A 20,686-nucleotide genomic window follows, 5' to 3' on the forward strand; every position below is an offset into this window, starting at 1 on the left:
GTTTCTTTCAGACCAGTGTATGCATGAAAACCTCTGTACTTAAGTTTTTTTAAACTGTCATTTTATTGGTATGAACCAGTGTCCCTAACACAGCTACTTCAGTTTAAATTTCAAGTTACGCTCCAGAGTGATCTTTTCCATCTATCAAAAATTATAAAACCTTGACAGGATCAGCCATTAAATGTTCCTTTTCCAAAGTGAAGAGACTAGGTTTCTCCCAATTTCTGGGACTCACAGACCTCCAACAATGGAAATGAGCCTCGTGGCTCCCCTGTCCATTACCTCCAGCACTTGAGTACCCATTGTTTCTTGGCAACATAAAACAAATATAATATGTAGTCTGACCAGAGCACTCAACTATTTGATCAATATTACTGCTGAAATATTCTGTTTTGAATAAAATATAATTTGCATTTATATAGCACCTTTCACGGTCAGTATGTCCCAAAGTTCTCAAGATCAAGTGTAATTGTTTTTATAATGCATGGAAATGTCACTGTGAACTTCTGCACAGTGAGACTCCAAAAGATTACAATGTTCTAAATGACCCAGTAATCTGTTTTAGTAATGTTAGTTGAGGAATAAATATTGCCTAGCAGACTGGAACTAACATGATCTTCAGATAATAGCATGCAATTTTTTTCATCTACTTGAACTCAGGCCACAACTTAACATGTTAAAAAAGAAGACACCACTTATGTTGCAATGCCTCCACCATAATTACAGCTTAGATCCTGAACTCAAATCCCTGAAGTTAGACTTAAACTCATGACCTAATTGGGGGCAAGAGTGCAACCAAGTTATATCCGAGACACAAACCATTCAAATCTAACTGCTAAAACAAGAGCATTAAGCCCAAGAATTTCAGCATTTTTCATGTCTGTTTCAGCATCATGGTCTGGGCATTTTTGCTATGGACAGTCATTAACACTGGTCTGCTTTAACTTAGTGTTCTTATTCTGTCCATGTGTTTTGCACAACGCATTCCCTCATTTTTTTAAAGCTGTTTCTTACAATCTTAGTGTTCATTTTTTTTGCATCATATACAAAATTGATGGTTTTGCATCAAGTTCGGACTTGGTTCAGGAATAAACCTAATGGAATGCACTCCATGCACCAAGCACTTCTTCCCCTGCCTCCATCTCCACAATTCCTGTGATTGACAAAGATTCTTTGACATGAAGCATTAGTTCACTTTCTCTTTCCATAGATGATGCCTGATCTGATTGTTTCCAGCATTTGCTGTTTTTATTTAATGCCTGTAACTAGTCCATTTTGTTTTTAAACTTTACAGCCAATTTCTTATTCATACCCAGGGTGTAATCTGAATCCACAGGTTTGAGCTGTCAAGATGTACCACGTTATTAAGTTTCTCAGTCCACTTTGTTATCATTTCAAGGTGGTCAAGGTTGGTCAGGCAATATTTTCCTATGTCAGTCATTAATTGTTACTGATGTACATATGGTCAAGGTTAATCAATTCTACTATTTACATGGATCAACAAGCTATTTAAGGGTTACGCACCTGTGTTCATTTTGTCACTTTCTAAAATATGGATACATTAACTCATTTCCATCTATTGGCACCTCCTTCGGGAATACAAGTTTTCTTATAATGATCATCAGTCCCTACAAATTTCTCCAAGCATCTTTCAGGACTTTAGGAAAAATAATCTATCACTGGGGATTTATTTGCCTCAGCTCATTTAGCTCTACTACGAATTCCATCCCACTAATATCAAAATAATTGATTATACTTGGGATATCAATGTTTGAGGAGACCATATTGCTTGGATCTTTACTTGTCAATAAGGAAACAATATTTAGGCTTTCTTGATCATCAGCTGCAAGCCAATTTGGATCTTTTTAAAAAGGATTTTTTCTTCTTTGACTGCTCTAATATTAAGAAGAGTGGGAAATATTTCACTGTTATTCTTAGAATCAGCTACCTGCCTACTTCTAATGTCTATTTTAATATGTTTTTGGTTCTTCTTAGTCAATTGTACAACAGAGAAACGAGCCCAAAGATAGCATCTCTGACCTTGTAGCATGTTCATAGTACTGCACTGGAGTTTCAGTCTGGAATTTAGCACTTTACTCTCTAGAGAGTGAACCCACAAACCTCTGATTGAAAGAACAGGACATTAACAAAGCACGACAGACAACTCCTACATAGCAGCATTCATCAACCTCTTCTTTTCTAATACAACTCCTTTTTCATTTATTTGTAATTTGTTGGTTCCATGTACTTCATAAACTGTACCCGTACCAACTAAACTGAATAGGGCAATATCCTTTTATACCTTGCCTATTTAAGTCTTCACCAACAATGATATAAATTTGACAGCAACACCACAGCTAAGCCTAATTTAATCTAACCACACTTTCAAGTGTACTCATTACACTTTTAATTATGAACTATAGTTTCAAAATTAACCTTGTGACACTGATATTTCCTTTAGAGCCATAAAAATGTGCAATGTTGTTTTACTTTAAAATATATTAATTATTTCAAGAAACGCAGAGAATATGGAAACCCAAGTATATTATATTTACATGATTAAAGTCAACAAAAACATTCAACTGACATTTTTGAAGCAGAGGTTTGAGTCAGTTTTGAGATGATTTCTGAAATTTAAAAACAAAATAGGTACTGATTTTACAAAGAAGCAATGCTGATTATTCATGCAAACACAAAAGTCAAATTATAAATGGCCCTGTCTTGAACAGAATTCATAGTAATGCTTTCCATTACACCCACCATCACATTTTACAGAAATCTTGACGACAGATGAGGAAATAATCTGCATGAAAATAGGGATCCATCAAGAGTTTGAAACTTGACTTGACTCACTAACCAAGTTATACTCTATAAAATTGAAACATACACTGTTTTCACCTGTTGTAGAAGTTAAAATATCATAGCTGCCTAACACCACGTCAACTATTACAGCATGTATTTTATGCAGAATCCTGTCAGTCCATTATCAGAGGGTCTCAGGGAATTGCCACACCAAGATAAATGGAGTCTATCTAGCTCCTGTGATTGTCTTGTTTGTCCAATAAACTCTAGCATATTTTAATACAAGTAACCCTGAAATTCAGATGTATGCAAGAGCAGCATGGAAATTGGTAGTACCTTAAACAAAAATAAACTTCTTACTGTATCATACTTTGCTTTTTCATCATAAACTCATTGACTGACACTTATGCATAATTATCATAACACTGCCCAACTCAATCCCTGCCTCAGCTCATTTGCAACTAAAACCCTCAAAAGACATCTTTGTTTTGTCCACACTCAATAATTCCAACACATTTCTTATGGTCTTCCTTGTTGGACACTCTACAAATTTAAGACACAAAATCTTGATTTTAAAACTGTCACATTTGTTTTCAAATACTTCTAAGATATCAAACCTTCTTATTGTTGCAGTCCTCTCAAAAATATCAGTGTTCCCCTAATCCTGGCCCTTGATAAACCCTAATTTTATCCACTTTAGCATTAGCAGCCATCCTTTCAACTGCTGATGTCAAACATTCTGAAATTCCTTGTGCAAACATCTCCACCTATCTAATTCTCCTTCAAGATGCTCCTTAAAACTTAGATTTTGGGACAGGTGGCACATATGATTAAAAGCTCCACTCAAAGCTAATGTGGCCTGTTATTTATTATTGCTTGATTAAACTCCTTTGAGGAGCTTTGGGATCATTTCTGAAACTAAAGATGCTGTGCAAGTTACATATACCCAAACAGTAAACAAGGTCAACAACTTGAAGCAGAGGTGACTTCTAATTACTTAGAGCATTTTCAGCTACACTGGTTTGAATACATTAACAAAATAATGAACAAAATCTCAGTTTTCAAAGTGAGTCAATCCAAAACAGAACAAATATGGAGCAAAGACATCACAATGGTAGAATTGGATAGCTATGCCTAAATCAGAACTATAAAACCCAGAGCCCATGTGAAACTGTCCATGTTAAGGTTGATAATAGATGTCAACCCCAAATCATTCTTTTAAACATTAATGGTTGCTTTGAATCTACAGCCTGAGTGGATAAGAGATTTTATTTTAAATGATTGGAAAACTGTCAATACTACCACTCCATCCTGTAATAAGTTTTACCATAACAAAGCTGGTATTAAATTTCCACTCTAAAAAAAAGTTTAAAATAATTGACCTATATGAATCACAATCCATTACACATGCTGCATTTAGATCAGAACCTCATTGAAAACCTAAATCCACTTAAACACAGGCTTCAAAACTTAAACATTTGAAACAGTAAGCTCACAGAATTCGGTCCAAAATCAAAAATGAGGCAAACAAAAATACAACCCTTAAACCATCACAAAAATCATGTTATTAATAATATTACATATTATTTGAACTGAAAAAGAAATTCCTCCATTGAGTGAATGCATCAAACACTGGCAGGTGACTTTTGCTGCTATTGTCAGTGCATTAGCAGTTGTGGCGTTGGTGGAGTGTGGAAGAGGCAAGAATTTGGAAACCAGCTTATATGAAAGATTTTTCCCCATGAATTTATACAAGATAAACATTTTCCCTATTGAATACAGAGAGAATGTAATTAAATCTCTACAGACATCAAGGAGAAACCTGTTTACAAGATGAATTTTACAGTCAGCACACAGAAATTGGCTAATGGTTTGAAAAACTCTTTACTGTTATTGTCCATCTGTAATTATGTCAGCTTTGTAATGAACAAAGGAATTAACAGAATAAATTTTCTATTTTTTTCCTTTAATGATCTGCTATCTCATTATATGAATTAATTCCAGAATGAGTTGACATTTAACAGGCTTGGAAAATAAAAATGCCAACAACTTGTGACCTGTACCGCTGACAGCCAAATAGCAATGCAGTGAAAACAAAAAAAATTTAAGTACATATTTCTGCTGCAGTTTAGTGAGCTGACAAATCGTTCTTCATTTAGAACAAGGAAAACACTCTCATCCCACAAGTTTCCAGATTTTACACTGGAAAAATAAGATCATCCTAATTGACCAAGTTCTCAGTCTTAGTTGCAGTTTGCACAATGTCACTGGGGGTGAACCATGGAAGCAAACAATAGAAGTTCTTTTGTAACAGGATTGAAGAGGTAAAATCATAAACAAGAGTACCCTGTTCCTTTACATATATTATATCAAGCATATCATAAAACAAAGTTAGAGATGCATCTGGATTTCAGATAAATCAGAAAAGAGACAAGACTTAAGAAATGCAGTCACAAGAGAGACCGGAAATGCTGGAAATCTAAAGCAACACACAAAATGCTGGAGAAACTCAATAGGTCAAGCACCATCTACGGAGAGAAATCAACAGTCGACGTTTCAGGCCGAGACCCTTCATCAGGACTAAGAAATGCAGTGTTCAGCGTTTCCTTACCAGCACAGCAGGATCAACATGAAATGAAGCCACTAAGTTGCGAATTAGCTGCCAATTTCCAACCATCACCTGACTATCCTTAAACTCATTGATGGGCAAATAGATTAATAGCAAGATACAACAAAAAACAAATTCAAAACTTTGGCAATTTCATAATCAGGTAATAAAAGTATAATAGATTGGTTGCTCGGAAATCCTGGACCCAACAAACGCTCAAACCATGGCCTCTGTACAAATAAAAAATACGAGCACAGCAGCTAGCCAAATAAAAAAATGCAGAATGGAAATTATACAAGATTCATAAATGAGCCAAAAGTTGAAGGCTGTAAAAAAAAATTTACTCTTCACTTTCTTTAAAAAAAACCAATGCTTTACTTAGATTCTGCCCTCTTACAAATAAACTCATGCTGTAAAACAGATGAAAATTGATTTTTATTATATACTTTGAGTAGATTGTCTCTAACCAGTTTTTTTTTGTTATATTTGTACATTGCTCAGACTTTGCTCCTGTCAATGATCATCAACTCCACTGGCTTTCAGGGGATTCACTACAACTCGGGTATGTGAGATTGTGCTGGACCCAGCTCATTGTCCAGAACTCCCACCCATGGTCTCCACACTCAGGCACCTAACTGAGATCCAGAAAGCTGATCTCAGTGACCCTGTGGAGTTCAGTATTCATTTTGCACACAAATATAGGAATTGCTTCCATTCCTGTGGATGAAGACTGTCAGTGCCCTTCAGAACTATTGTCCACAGTCAAATTTCAGCCAATATACCAAATATCTTGAATGCACAAAAAGTGAACAACTTAAAAGCTTATTCCAAAAATATTAGCTCTACTTCCACAATAGGGATAAGGCAGGTAAGTATGCTCTCAATTTGCATGCACTTTTATACTTAAGACTTGAATCATTGGAAACCCATACAAGGTCTAGAACTTATGCAAGTAAACATTCTGCCCATCTCTCTTAGCCATGGCGACTGAATGTGCAGTGCTTAGGAGACAGAAATGCAAGACAATAAAGCGAAAGTTACTTGAACAAATACAGAACACCTGTCAGGGTTTATCATTTTCAGAAACAATCATGACTGACCAACATCAAAAGTTCAATCTTCCCTATTACCACCTTAATGTAACTGATGCTGAATCTGGAATTCTGCACAATGGTTATATTGACATATCATCCTCCTCTATTACAAACCTACAAGTAACTGTTGTGGTGGTGGTGGAGGTGGATGGGAGTAATGCTAAAATGTCAAGGCCTGTAATGATTATTTAGTGCCTTTAGTTTCTTCAAGCAGTACTTTTTCCAATAACATAAAAACAAGCAGCCACTTTTAGTTTGTTTGCAAAAATACACATCAGCAAGCTGGAATAGAAAGGCTGATGATTCCCTTAACTGATCTTTGTACACAATTTCATCCTACAAAATCTTTTCCAGTGCATGCACAGTAAACATGAAGTACGAGAGTTATCTTCAAGGGGGTACAGAGTACATGATCTAATGTTGTCACAATTGAGACACAGTGAAATGAAAAATGTTACCTATTTTCCAACATCGAGACATCCAAGCACATAACATCAACCAAATTATCTGCTAAGCCAAACTAAAAACCCTGCTAGACTCAAACCAGCTTCCTCATGATACATTCTGCTGCAAAGGAAGAGGGATGCCATTTACAATGACAGGCTTTCTCATCTAAGCCTCTGTATGGTTCTTGAAGTCCCAACGATGGACTTCAAAACAGGACAGAATGAATGCAAACATTTGTGTCAATGTTCAGAAATAAATGTTCTAGCAATTTTGATGTTCCCAACTGCCAATGACACTTAAAGAATGGAAGACAGTGCATCAGAATGTACAACAACCAGCTGTTTTGGAATGTCTTTAGAAGTTAGATATTGCTTCTTTACCATGGAGTTCTCTCTTGTGGCATAACAGTTGTATTGTAACATTTTTGAAAAGAATGACGCTATAAAAACAAACATTTTATAATGTTGCACCCTGGAGATGCACAATAAAAGGGTAAATAGTTTTGCTCAAAAAATACTTAAGAAATCTGATTTTGCTGAAGTAGTAAAGAATCTATATCAAAGAGATGTCACAAACTTGCTATGAAAAGCAATATGTGGACAGTGATTATTCTCAAGATTGCTTTTTGAAATAGCAAGCAACCATTAACCAAAATTCAACAAGACTTTACCAACAGGAATCACTATGTTATCCGCAGTATTAACGATAACCTTGTACAAGATTTGAAGTATCAGCTTTGCCTATCTTAGGAAAGGTTAACTGTATTCAACACCTCCCGTATTACACCCAGGCTTGTCCTAGATGATTCATGAACATCTCCATTGTGCCTATCAAAGTGTTTCGAGCCGATGGAGGATTACAGTATAGAGGCTCAGCACCAAAACGACTGTGGCAATTAATTTAATATTACAACTTGTTCTGATATATAACATTGGAATAATTTCTCTCCTTAGTACCTATTCAAATAAAAAGTTGTCCATTAGATTTGGCAGAATATGGTTGCTCGTGGAATTATCATTCAACAATGACTCATACTGCTGATCGATTATTCATCAGCCAGTTATCCCTGTTCCCCTCCCTCCCCCAATACTTGAACAATCATTTTACTACTTCGAAGCCTAATTCATAGACTTTCCATTATCTACAAATCTTCCTAAATTCCACAGCCAAGAATGATTCAAATTTCCCCAAGATCCAGAATGCCAGGCCCCTCCCCTTCTGACTCAGACGATGAGCACTCTCATGCTGTCCCATTTCCAAACTACTGACCCGTCAAACACAAAAACCTGACAAATTCCTCAACCATCTTCAGTAAAAGAAAAAGAAATGTATTAGTCCATAGAGATCAATTATGACTACATTAGAGCATGTACAGTAAACCCCTTGAAGATAACTCTTGTACTCAAGTGTTTACTATGCATGCAATGGAAAAGATTTTGTAAGATGAAATTGTGCACAAAGATCAGTTAAGGGAATCATCGGCCTTTCCATTCCAGCTTGCTGATCTGTATTTTCGCAAACAAACCAAAAATGGCTGCCTGTTTTTATGTTATTGGAAAAAGCACTGCAGCATTCCAAGTCTAATTCATTTCTATGAGTGACTGCAAAGGGAGGAGTGAGGCACAAAAGAAATGTGCATCAAAAGATACCGACACCATGCACAACAGACACGAAATGCTGGAGGAACTCAGCAGGGCAGGCAGCATCTATTGGAGGGAAATGAACAGTCGACGTTTCGGGCCGAGACCCTTCATCAGGATTGGAAAGAAAGAGGGCAGAAGCCAGAATAAGAGGGGTGGGCACCATATTTACAAGATACAAAACAAAATAAAAAGATACTTTAGATCTGGTTTAGTACGTTAGTACTATTACCAAACACTTAGCCAATCATGTTGAAATGATAGCTATTGAAGAATTCTCCTGACTGGAATTTAGCTGAGACAATTCTGTTGAGTGTTTATTGTCCTCCAAAGCCTTTGAATGTGGACATTTAATCACAACAACATATTTAAAAAGCACCCTTAATGCAGCAGAATGCTCCAAGATGCTTCAAGGAAGTTAAATAAAATGTTCAAGCCACAATTGAAGACAATTATAGCTGAGAGATGACATGATATTTAATCAAACATGTTAGATTTAAAGAAGGTCTTAGAAGGACACAAAAATAGAAATGGCAGGTCATCCCAAAAACATGAGCTCTGGAAATCAGCTACAGGCAATAAATGTTAGCCTAGCCAACAATACAACAACTACATCAAAAGGAATATTAAAAATAAAGCATAGTCAAGGGACTGAGATAGAATTGGGCAACTTTCTTGATTCTCTTTATTAAGACCTTCCAAAAATTCATCAGCAAATCCTATTAATTTGGCAGTTTTAATCAGTCCCTCGAGATTGAGGATATTTGCTTCCTCTCCAGATTTTTAGATTCCGAGATAACCGAAGAGGTCAATGTGTGAGTTGTGGACTCTACTACAGATGGCACAGTTAGTGCTTGGTGGGACAGGAAGGTGGGTAATTTGGGAGATTGTGCACTCCTTCCACTGTTACTGGATACTTCTGATAATACGGACTAGAGGCTGTCAACCCCATTCCAAATGCTCTTTCTCCACTTTAAAACATCACGGGCAAGAGATTCTCAAGAATCAATGGGAATGTTGCATTCCCCCCACCCTCAATCCCCCACAGAAGGCACTTTTCCTCTAAGCCTGCTAACCTCTTCAATACACTAATTATAAAGTGACAGCAGGATCAAGTTCACTTGCACAAGTTGGACAGACTGCTGATTAGGTCAATGATCTGTTTCATTCTTAAAATGAAGTGAAATGTTAGCACTGGGTGCACCCAAATTATGACATTTCACCACCTATACAGTGTTGGAAGTTCTGGTGACATTCTTATACTAATTTTAAGCCATACTTCCCATGTCACAGTTTTTATTAAATTGTACATAGATACTGAATAGATATGTGTTCCTTACAGAAACTCTGTCCAAATAAGCTCTTTTGATTTTTAATCAGTGTCTCAAATAATATCCCTTAACTTCTCTATTTAGAAAACCCTTATTCCAAATTGGTGCTCAATTTCTTACTCCTCTCTCTTCAGTTTGCTTCCATTTGGTTTCTTGTGTATTAATTGATCCTTTCTCTGCTATACATGTATAATTACATTATGATTGGGGAAAGAATGTTCATTTGCGGGATCTTTGATCTTGCTAGTAGATCAAATAATCCAGCTAATAGGGCTGGAATGCCATTTAAGATCTTTATCTGGCTGTTACCAACTTAAAGCTTGAAGCTCATCTCTGTATTTTAGAAATACTGAACATTTTTTCTACCTAATCATAACTGTCTTCCATTTTAAATTGAGTTAAATTCATATTCTTAAAATTCTTGTAACTGTATGTGTTTATTACCAAGCAATGCACTGCAACATTTCTCAATAATTTTACCACAATGCATTTAGAGGTATTGAGCATACTACATTTGAAATTTAAAACTGCACTTTATACCAAATATCATTTTATTGGCAAAGTAACACAAGGCTTATTTTGACAGCTGAGCTGATAATATTTCAAAAAGGTAAAAAACAGATTTCTTTTGGCATGGACATGTGATCTGAAGCTTCTATCGTGGCCAAATTTGACAACATGACTGAAAACAGTCTGTTTCAGCTGCAGACAAATGGACTGTAATGAAATTGGTAAACAGGTAACAGCGTTTGTGAGGGGACTCAAGTCAGTGACCTCGACCTAATATTTAGATGGAGCAAAATTTTGCTCATTCAATACAGAATTTTAAAGTAGTCACCTAACAACTTAGAAATGGTGAGGGGGTCAAGAAGTGTTGGCGAGGCAGAGCTGTTAACACTATAGCAGATATAGAAACCAGCATTGTGGGTGATCCAGCAGTTTAGTGGGAAGGGGGTTTAAAAAGTGGGAGGCAAGGATCTCACACAAGGGACTTCTTGAGGGGTGCATAAAAAGCTACAGAAGGAGAACTGGAGCCAGGTGTAAGAATTTTGGCCACAATGGGCTAGAAGGGGAGGGAGCAGCAGCCTCGATTATTTCAGTCTCAAAGACAAAGGTCCACAAGTACCTCACATGTGGAGACAAGAACATGAATGGAACTTGAGAACTACAAGAACTAGCTCACACAGCTTGAAGAATCCTGCTCTGGTACTCAAAAGAGCACAGCTGATCCTGCACATCATCTGCCTTCCCAAATGATTTTGGCCTTAAGTGCATTCATGACTGAGAATCCATAAATAATTCCAAAGAGCACAGAAATTTCACCTTGTTCCTTATGTTTGTAATGTACTGTCCTGCCCTGCAAAAAGCTAATTTTCATGGCATTTATACCCTATGTATCCCTATGACAATAAACTTAAACTTAACCTGGAGGCTGTGACCCCTCGAGGAAACAGCCTCTCAACAAATACCACATCACTCACTCTCAGAACCCTGCATACTTCAACTCTCATTCTTCTAAAATCCATTGGACATCTTACTGAAGGAACAATCTACTCACCTCATAGATTTAATGAGCCTAAGCTGCAGTGATTCCAAGACAGGAATATCCTTCCCTGAGAATGGAGAGGAAAGCTTCACTTAGGAGTCCAAGTTAGATCTTCCTAAAGCCCCAGAGCAAGATTTCCTTACTTTTATATTCCAAGTACCTTGCAACTATGGCCAATCTATTTGCTGCCTTATTCAGACAATGTTTTCTTTCTGCATTTCAAGATTGCTTGGCATCAAGTGGCAGAGAAAGAGAGAACAGTTTGCTTGTAATGGAGAAAAGAATGTGGGAGTTATCTCTGCACATCAAAATCTTAGGAAGATGAGCAGTTTTGACAGACTAGAGAAAAGCCTGATGCTGCTTTATTTGTTCCAACTTGTTCTGGCAGTGAATGACTAAACCAGCTGTCCACCATATCCATCCAAGTCTGCATCCCCTGGATTTAAGATATAAGGCCTTGGGTTTAAGCAAGGAAAATGATAATATACTTGTTGCAAAATAATTATATATTTTACTCATTTTATCCTGGTTACCCCATTCTTAAACTGCCTTCTTCAAAGAATAAACAGTTGCTAACCACTGGATAGGACAATGAAATAATCCTACAAGAATGGCTCCAAATGTTGAACCAAACCAAAGTAAGTTACTACTGAACAACTGCATTTGGTTCAAACAAGGTAAACCAATTCAATTTGTTCTAAGGAAATCACATATTAACGTAGAGCATCAGCCCCATGGCCCAAGACAGGATCCACTGTACTCAAAGGAAGCCTATCCCTCCACTCTCAAAACAACTCCAATAACTTAAATTCCACACTATTATTTAGGAAACATACCAGATTTGCAGAATCCTTGTAAAAGACAAGCATCATACCCACTCGGGGTTTCAATTTAACATCGACTCCTAAAGGCTGTCTATATGTCAGTAAAATGCATGTTATCAGCAACAAATTCAAATGTACATGTGTGAAGACTTCCTTCTCCATGATAACAGATCAGAACTCTGCAATTCCAATTGGATGACATAGACAAACACTGGGTAATATTGGTCCTTTCATAATTTTGGATTTCCTTCACACTCCTTCCACAATTAGCTAAACGGAAAGACAGAGGGCAGGGGAGAAGGGTGGGTTGAAAAAGTGGGGTAGAAATAGAGGGTTTGAAAGTTAAGCCTCCTGTGCCTTCACAAGACATTGATCCTCAAAGCACCACCCCTGCATCACCATAAAAAGCCCGAGACCCTCTCCACCCCGACTCAACAACTAACTCACTATATTCTGACAGAAAAGATCAATCTCTTTACATAAATCCCTATAAGCTTTCTTAATTGCATTTGTACCATTTCCTAAAGCAACTGGGTACTTCAGTGGGTTTAAACATTTACTATTCACATCTGGGAGGAATGCCTGAATCCATAATAGTCTAGTGGGTTTTACATTTTGTCTGCTACTTCCAATGATTTGACCCATGACAAATTTTTTTCAAAAAAAAAGAACAGTACCAAACAAGTTCAGCTAACCTTAGTACAACCCCATTTCTAATTTGATGGTCTCCATCTCAAGCCCCAAATTGGTGAAGATGGTAACCTTTTGAAATTAAGAATAAGGCACAGAATTAAACAACGGAACTAATATTGAGCTGAAGACTACTACTGGGTCCCCAAATTCAAAACTTTTAATTTCTCAGCTGCCATCTTTGCTTTAAATCACAAAACAGAACAGCCTTTGGCATCTGCAAAAAAAATCTGTTCAGATATCAAGACCTCAAACCCAGCACAAAATTCCTGGCCTAGCCAGCAGCAGCAATTCCTGCTCTCCTGCATAACTCAAAACACTGGATAGGAACACCACTGTCTCCACAAAATCCTCCAAATCATCGTAGGATAAGCAAACCAGTGTCTTCTCCCAAGACAATATCTTAGCCTCTCTAGAAAGAAAATCTACAAATTTCTCATCTCTTGGGAACCCCTGATCCATGAACACTCAAAATATGGGAGCAGCATCCACAACAATATTGACAATCTCTTCATTGGGAGCACGCAGTAGGCCAGCAAAAAAGCCAGAAAAGTGCACCCACCTGCTCACTCAAACACCTCCTAGCCCACCTCTGGATTCCACATTAACTACATCAGTCATCTAAGAATCCAAAGAGCTTGAGTGGAAGTATGTCATCCTTGAAACCAAAAGACTGCTTAAGTTTTCACAAAATAACGAAATAGTATCAAACTAAATTAGCTCAGAATATTAAAAATATTTTCTTGAAATAAAGTATTCCAACAAGACTCAGGATATTACATCAAAGAAACTAGAAAAACATTTTTTGTTAGTCAAGGCAAGGTGGCCAGGGAGAGGGATGGAAAACACAGAAATCTGGCTTTCTGGTATTAAAACTGTTCCCAAATGTGGCCACATGTACAATAACCATCCAGTGACTTCACTAACATTTCAGTGCAATAATAACAGCTTCCATTTCGCCCAGAAGCCACCATTGTGCTATTTTAACTCTGATCAATGTATTTTCATTCACGTTTATTTTTAATGATGGTGTTATTGCCCTCTCCCTTCAGCTGACGTACAAACCCCATCAAGGTCAGTTTCCCTGTTGTCAGACTAATTTATAAACCAAAGCACAGGTTAAGTAACAACTGCGAACAGTGTTAATCACTACTTCAACATGCAGTGTAAGATTTTACATTGCTCCTACAGTATAATCTAATTCAGTTTAAAATTACTGTTCACCAACTGTGTTGAGGCGGGAGTCATAATTCAATCCACCTCCGCCTTTGAATTTATCTTTGCCTTGATCACAATTCATTGTTTTGCCTGTTACCTAATCTCATTGCTTCCACCAACACTCAACCCTACAATGGAAAAATGCATTGCCCCTGGTGGTTGGTACAAATAGGGCTTTAGCGAATCTCATAAAATATCTCCTGCCATACAGCAAGATGTAAAAAGATTTTAAGAAAAGTCATTACAACGAATTACTTTATTTTGCTTCGGACATATTATTGCAGTCTGCAAAGGGCCTAAATCACCAATAAGCAACTCTGGCCAAAGGCTGTAATAAAACAAACTGCAACTTTATGGTTATAAGTGCTTAAAAAATATACCCTCAGGGTTAGATATGCGAACGCTGCTGTGCTGTACCGCCAGCTGGCCATTTATAACACATTCTCGCTCAGTTAACATAACCCTGGGCTATATTTTAAACATTATATCGTCCAGAAGTAATAAAACTGCGCGAGTAACGTTTGTCACTTTTCATCCTTCCTGTGAATTCAGCAGTGATGCATCAAATACATTTGCAGTTCAGGTTGCCATTGAATATATTCACCATGTCTCATTATACCGCTAAAATAAAAGCTCTAACTGGGAACGCGAGTTGGAAAACATCCCCAACTACGTGCTCCAAATTAAGGACGGTGTCGGCCTAAAACGGCATCAGCTCAATTCGCTCCATCTGCCATTACCAAAAAGGATTCGACACGACGCGTTTTAATCCCGGTGCGAGGATCGACCCGCAGAACAGCACCTGGCGCGCCACTATCTCAGTCACTCCAAGATCATCCTGCCTAACAGAGAAAATAATCAGCTTCCCTGGATAATGAAAATCGCCCATCTGTTAAGCCCTTCTTAAAAATGACCTTTCTCCAAATAATACTTTTTTCGGTCTGTCGGAAACAAAGAGATGTAAATGAAATTTACATCAAAAACAATAGGATTTCAAAAATCATTTAAATGAGAGCCTGGACTGTGGTGTGGGCGACAGGAGGGAACATTTCCCTGCATAATAAACGGGAGACGGGGGTCGATCTGCCAGCCGGGATTTATGCGAAAGAAACTGAATAGTTCAAGCCAGGAAGTGGGCAAAGACATTCAGATCCGCAGCGACACGTGGGTTAAAGAATCGTTGAAATAGAACCATGCCGATTCATTGCTTCCATCCCAGGTCGACAGAGGGCATTTACATACAAATCTTCGAGCGAGTGGGGCGGCACTGATGCTGGTTACCACTGATGGGACCTCTGTACGGTGATTCCCGTTAATCTGCATTATTAACTCAGCCTGGTTTGCGCATACCACCACAAACACAATCATCAATTTCAAACAAGCCAGATTGAAGAGCTCCCCCTTACTATGCAAACAATTCAAATGGTGCTTAGGTGTTAATACAATATACACGCGAGCGCAAATATTTATTTAATCATCTTTCCCTCCTTTCACTGCGTCCGTGGAAAGACGCGCTTTCTGGCGATTCCCCGCTCTCCTCCTTTAAACACACCTTTTTTAAGGTACAGTGCTGAGTTACTTTATTTCAAGGCATATGGTACATGGAAAATGCCAGAACACCAATGCACTTTCCTTTACGAAATCATCACTCTGCTGTACGACGAGACCCTCAAAAGTAAGACACCGAGAATCATCACCCACCCATGAATATATAATAATCTGCTTGTTCTGGTTCTGTCGTAGCTGTAGACTAATCGGTCAATAAAACAGCAGAAATGTTGTATCAGACCACCGCCGCCTAAGAAGATTAACAAAGCTAAATGCTGTGCAATTGACTAAAAGCCTGGTTTCAAAAAGGCTGCGATACATTACTGTATTTGATGAGTCCAGTACCATCTACAATGCAAAAGAAACCGGGCATGCCCAAAAAACTGTAAATGACTAGGACAGCAGCTGGTAAGGTAACGCCTATTGTAGTCTCAGACAACAGATGGACAAGCTTTGCGTTCGTACTATATGCTATAAACGCATTATTTCTTTCAAGCACACTTAAATAACCCAAAACATTTTCTACTTCCTTTCGGAAGGACCCTAAAAGATGGCAGAAATATATAGATTTTGATTATTTTTCCCCTAACAGCGTAATTTAAGTTGAAATAACATATTACATCACAATTCTATTTTTAAAATACCAATTTGATTACACTTAATCAACATTGTTCAGAAGAAATCACAGAAAGGGATATCCCCGGACTCCAGTTCCTACAAAGTACACTTAAGCTTGGCAGTACCAGATGAACATGCAGCAATGCTGCTCAGCAACACTTCGAACAGAGAATAAAACTGTTTCTTATATTAAATTTCTCAACAATTCCAAAAATAAAACGCTATTAGCATTACAAAGAAATATTCAAATTGTGCAAGGCATCATTACACTGCAAGCTGCATTACAAGATACTCCATTAGCTTGATACAATAATAAGTGGAGCAGTTATTGATATTGACTAGTGTATGTCATTAAAATTTCCGCAAACCTGTCTGTCCCTTTCCAAGCGTTTTTTCCAGTCGATATGGTCCCACATATTGAGCATGTTGGGCTCCCCCGATTTCTTTACCCGTTGACATTTTGACCGGGCTTTTACAAAACAAAATCCTTTGCAGATCCACTAATTGGTAGGTTTTATGTAAATTTTCTATTTTTCTGCAATTATTTTTTGCAAAAAAATAAAACGAAAAAGGCTATGATCCATACACCATTGTGCTGCACGCCAGTTCTACACCATGAAACAGTAGATACGATGCTATACGCTGAGCAACCTAAAATGCTAGCGGAAGCGCCTTGACGCGAAATGATTGACATTACAACGAGCCACACATTGCAATGAGGCTCTGGCAGAGCCGCTGCAGCAAACATCAACCAGATTACAATGTGACAAGGAACTTCAGGGCGAAGTCACTTTTTTTTCCTGAAAAGTGGAAAATTTTAAAAGTGACTGAAATAAGAAATACATTCGAAAATGAAGGCGTAGCCTCTGAAAATAATAATGCCCAAGAATGTTGCCAAGACAATTGTAAAACTACAAAGCCCACAGTGCACTGCTTCTAGCAGGCACCTGTTCGGTGCTTGCTGTAATTTGGAGCTGGTGATTTTAAAATTTCCGCTCTCAGGCGTTGAAAGGGCCCTTTGACTTTACACAGAAGTCGAAATGTATTTCAGCATTAAACTGCTTGTCCCTACTTATGCAATGCTAGGAGTGTCTGTCACTTTGAGCCCCAGCGCTGTGGTTGGGATGCTCCACTGAAGGGCGGCTGCCCTGAGGAGGGGCCGCACCCTCTGCCAGGGCGCGCAAGCGCGCTTTCTCCCCGGGGTATCAGGTGCATCGCATGGAGCTTAGTGGGTTTACCAAGAAGAAAGAACACGGGGTGGAAATTATGTATTCGCTTATTATCCACAACAGCGGGCTATCGCAATTTATGTTTCTATTGAAGAGAAATGGAAACACTGTTGCTCTTAAAGAAACAGCGCTTCAATCTTCTCTTAAAGCAGCAATGAATTGACAATATTCCGTTTTGTACGAACAGGATTAACTCATTCATTCCCCCTATCGCAGACCAATTCAGTTGCCTGCCTTCGCTGCTAAATGGCATGATTCTAAGATTGTGTACTTTTGTTCTGGATTCTCCCACCATAGGAAATGGTTACACTGCATTACGTCTAAATCCCGGATTCATCTCAAATACTTTGATCAGGTCATCCCCCACGTTTACAAGATCAATGGAATACAACCCACTCCTAAAATATCTTCTCGTAATATAATCCTTTAAACCCTGGTATCATTCTGGTGAAGAGTGGTGCCCGATTTCAAAGTCAATAGCTCTTTTAGGTTTGATGCCCGACACTTTATTGCAGTTGGGATTTGACCAAGGCTCTAAAAATGATGCATCACTTCCTGACTTTTGAATTCCAAACCCCAGGAGATAAAAGGCCGATACGCCATTAACCCTTTGCTATGCACGCGTTATTTGTGTGCATAGACAGCTCTTCCACAGCTCCAAGTTTCTAATCATTGAAGGAAATAATGCAAGCAGTCTTCCTGAATCACATTTCCCCACGCTATCACAAGGTTCCCCCACTTAAATAGACTGCATCCGTCCATTTGAACTATCTTGAACTCATTTAAGCAACTCAGCATGATCTGCAACTTACCATACAACTCTCCATTCACTTCGTTCAAATCATTAATATATATATGTAAAGAATGCAGGACAGATCCCCCAAGGAACAAAAATCATCATATCTATTTCAATCACCCTTTTGCTGACAATCATACTTTTTAAAAATTTTTGTGATATATTATATTCTTTGCTTATTTGGTAAATATTATTTAAATGTCAGCCACAAGCTTACATTAGAAAGCATTATAACAGACTTAATGTAAATGATTTTTATTTCAGCATTAACTTTGAATACTTAGAGTCATCAGTTTCCACATTCATGGTTCCTAATGTTACCCATGGGATACTTTACAAGAACACCTTTGATAAATCCTGAGTGTAATCCTATTATGTTTGTAACATTCATTTCAACACAGGTTAGGTGATCATAGAATACTATTCCAAGTGCTCTGAGCATGACATATCAATGAATAGATTAATTTCCCAGATTTTCTGTTATTCTGATTGGACATTCACAGAAAATGCATTATTTACATTAGTCAGTATGGATTTCATTACAGCCTTTACCTCTTGCATCTTTGAGGCTCGATTTCCCTCTTTTAAACTTTCTCACCTCTTTGGATGCAGCAGCAGTGATGGGTGCAACGAGAATAAAATTTCCTCGGAGTCAGTGGTGGGCTTCTGCTTTTTATGAATGTTAATCAGGTATAACCATATTTATTACATTTTCCAACCACCAAAGAAAGTTAGCACTTCCTGAAACTAACCCTCAACTTATTTTTCATTTCCACTTCAAGAATTGGACACAAATCCCATCTCCAATTCCTACCCTGTCATTGGTTTACTGTACAAGAGAATTTAAAGTTGTTTCTTTAAGAGAATTGGTTTATTTTGACTTTTGTTGTGCAGAGTTTTGTTTTATATATAAAATATAGGTGGTCTGATCAATAAGTTTGCAGATGACAAAAATTGGTGGTGTTGTGGATTGTGAGGAAAGTTATCAAAGGATACAACAGGAAATAGACCAGTTGGAAATTTGGGCAGAGAGATGGCAGATGGAATTTAATCTGGACAAGTGTGAGGTGATGCATTTTGGGAGGTCAAATGCAAGAGGAAAGTGTACAGTAAATGGCAGGACCCTTAGGAGCATGAATGTACAGAGGGATCTTGGGTTGCAAGTACATAACTCCCTGAAAGTGGCAACACAAATGGATAGGGTGGTAAAGAAGGTGGACAGTATGCTTGCGTTCATCGGTCAGGACACTGAGTATGAAAGTAGGCAAGTCATGTTGCTGCTGTATAAAACTTTGGTTAGGTCACATTTGGAGTATTGTGTGTGCAGTTCTAATCACCACACTATAGGAGGAATGTGGAGGCTTTGGAGAGGGTGAAGAAGAGATTCTGGATGTCCTGGACTGGAGTGTATTAGCTACAAGGAGAGGCTGGCCAAACTTGGATTGTTTTCTCTGGAGTATCAGAGGCTGAGTGGCAACCTGGTGGGAATATACAAAATCATGTGAGGCATGGATATGGTAGATAGTCTTCACCCCCACCCCCCGAGCATGGAAGTGTCAGTTACTTGAGGACATAGGTTTAACGTGAGAGGGAGAAAGTTTTAAAGAGATGTGTGAGGCAAAAGGTTTTTTTCTTACATACACAGAGAGTGGTAGGTGCCTGGAACATGCTGCCAAAGGAAGTGGTAGAAGCAGATATGATGACAACATATAAGAGGCATTGAGACTGAAACTTGAACAGGCAGGAAATAGAGGGATGCAAACCATGTGCAGATAGATGGGATGTGTTCAATCTGGCATCATGGTTGGTGCAGACATGGTGATCCAAAGGGCCTGTTCCTGTGCTGTACTGTTCTATGTTAACATCCCATATAGCTCTCTGGGATTCAACCTTTTATCAGCTGAATCTCACATCATTGCAACAAGATAATGTAAAGTAAATCAACATCTTATTCGAGAAAGCAAAGCAGTAAAATAAGATTCATCAGATTACTATATAATTTGACACAAAAATGCATTTATGCAGTTAAAATAGTGTATATAAAAGGGAACAAGACAGCATGTATAAAATGTAGCTCTGCACATGATACTATGTCAGGTTCAGTATTGCTGAACAGTCTTTTCAGTGGTCACTATATCTTCTATTAAATCTTGTACTGCCTAATTTTTTAATCATTCAAAACATATCTTATGGTCTGAGCTGGATAGAATATCATTCACAATTTACATAAATGCAACTTATTTTTGTTGGTAGTGTTTTTAATGGAATAACATTCTCACCATGATTCACTGGACA

At 37.9% G+C, this 20,686-nt stretch overlaps 1 protein-coding gene across 8 annotated transcripts in view; it reads right to left on the bottom strand.

Annotated features, from left to right (window-relative positions):
* The window catches only part of LOC127577661 (serine/threonine-protein kinase BRSK2), a 773,538-nt gene extending 756,164 nt beyond the window's left edge, over window positions 1-17,374 (bottom strand). For 4 of the 8 annotated variants that reach the window (XM_052029043.1, XM_052029038.1, XM_052029042.1 and 1 more), the window contains exon 1: window positions 16,735-16,966. In XM_052029043.1, coding sequence (XP_051885003.1) covers window positions 16,735-16,825 — 91 coding nt within the window. In that variant the 5' untranslated portion in view covers window positions 16,826-16,966. Of the gene's footprint in view, window positions 1-16,734 lie in introns of all 8 variants that reach the window. The other 4 variants (XM_052029044.1, XM_052029045.1, XM_052029037.1 and 1 more) reach the window with 2 other exon arrangements.
* Between the last annotated feature and the right edge of the window lie 3,312 nt (window positions 17,375-20,686).

The sequence above is a fragment of the Pristis pectinata genome, chromosome 14 (genome assembly GCF_009764475.1).
Source record: "Pristis pectinata isolate sPriPec2 chromosome 14, sPriPec2.1.pri, whole genome shotgun sequence".
Taxonomy (NCBI): domain Eukaryota; kingdom Metazoa; phylum Chordata; class Chondrichthyes; order Rhinopristiformes; family Pristidae; genus Pristis; species Pristis pectinata.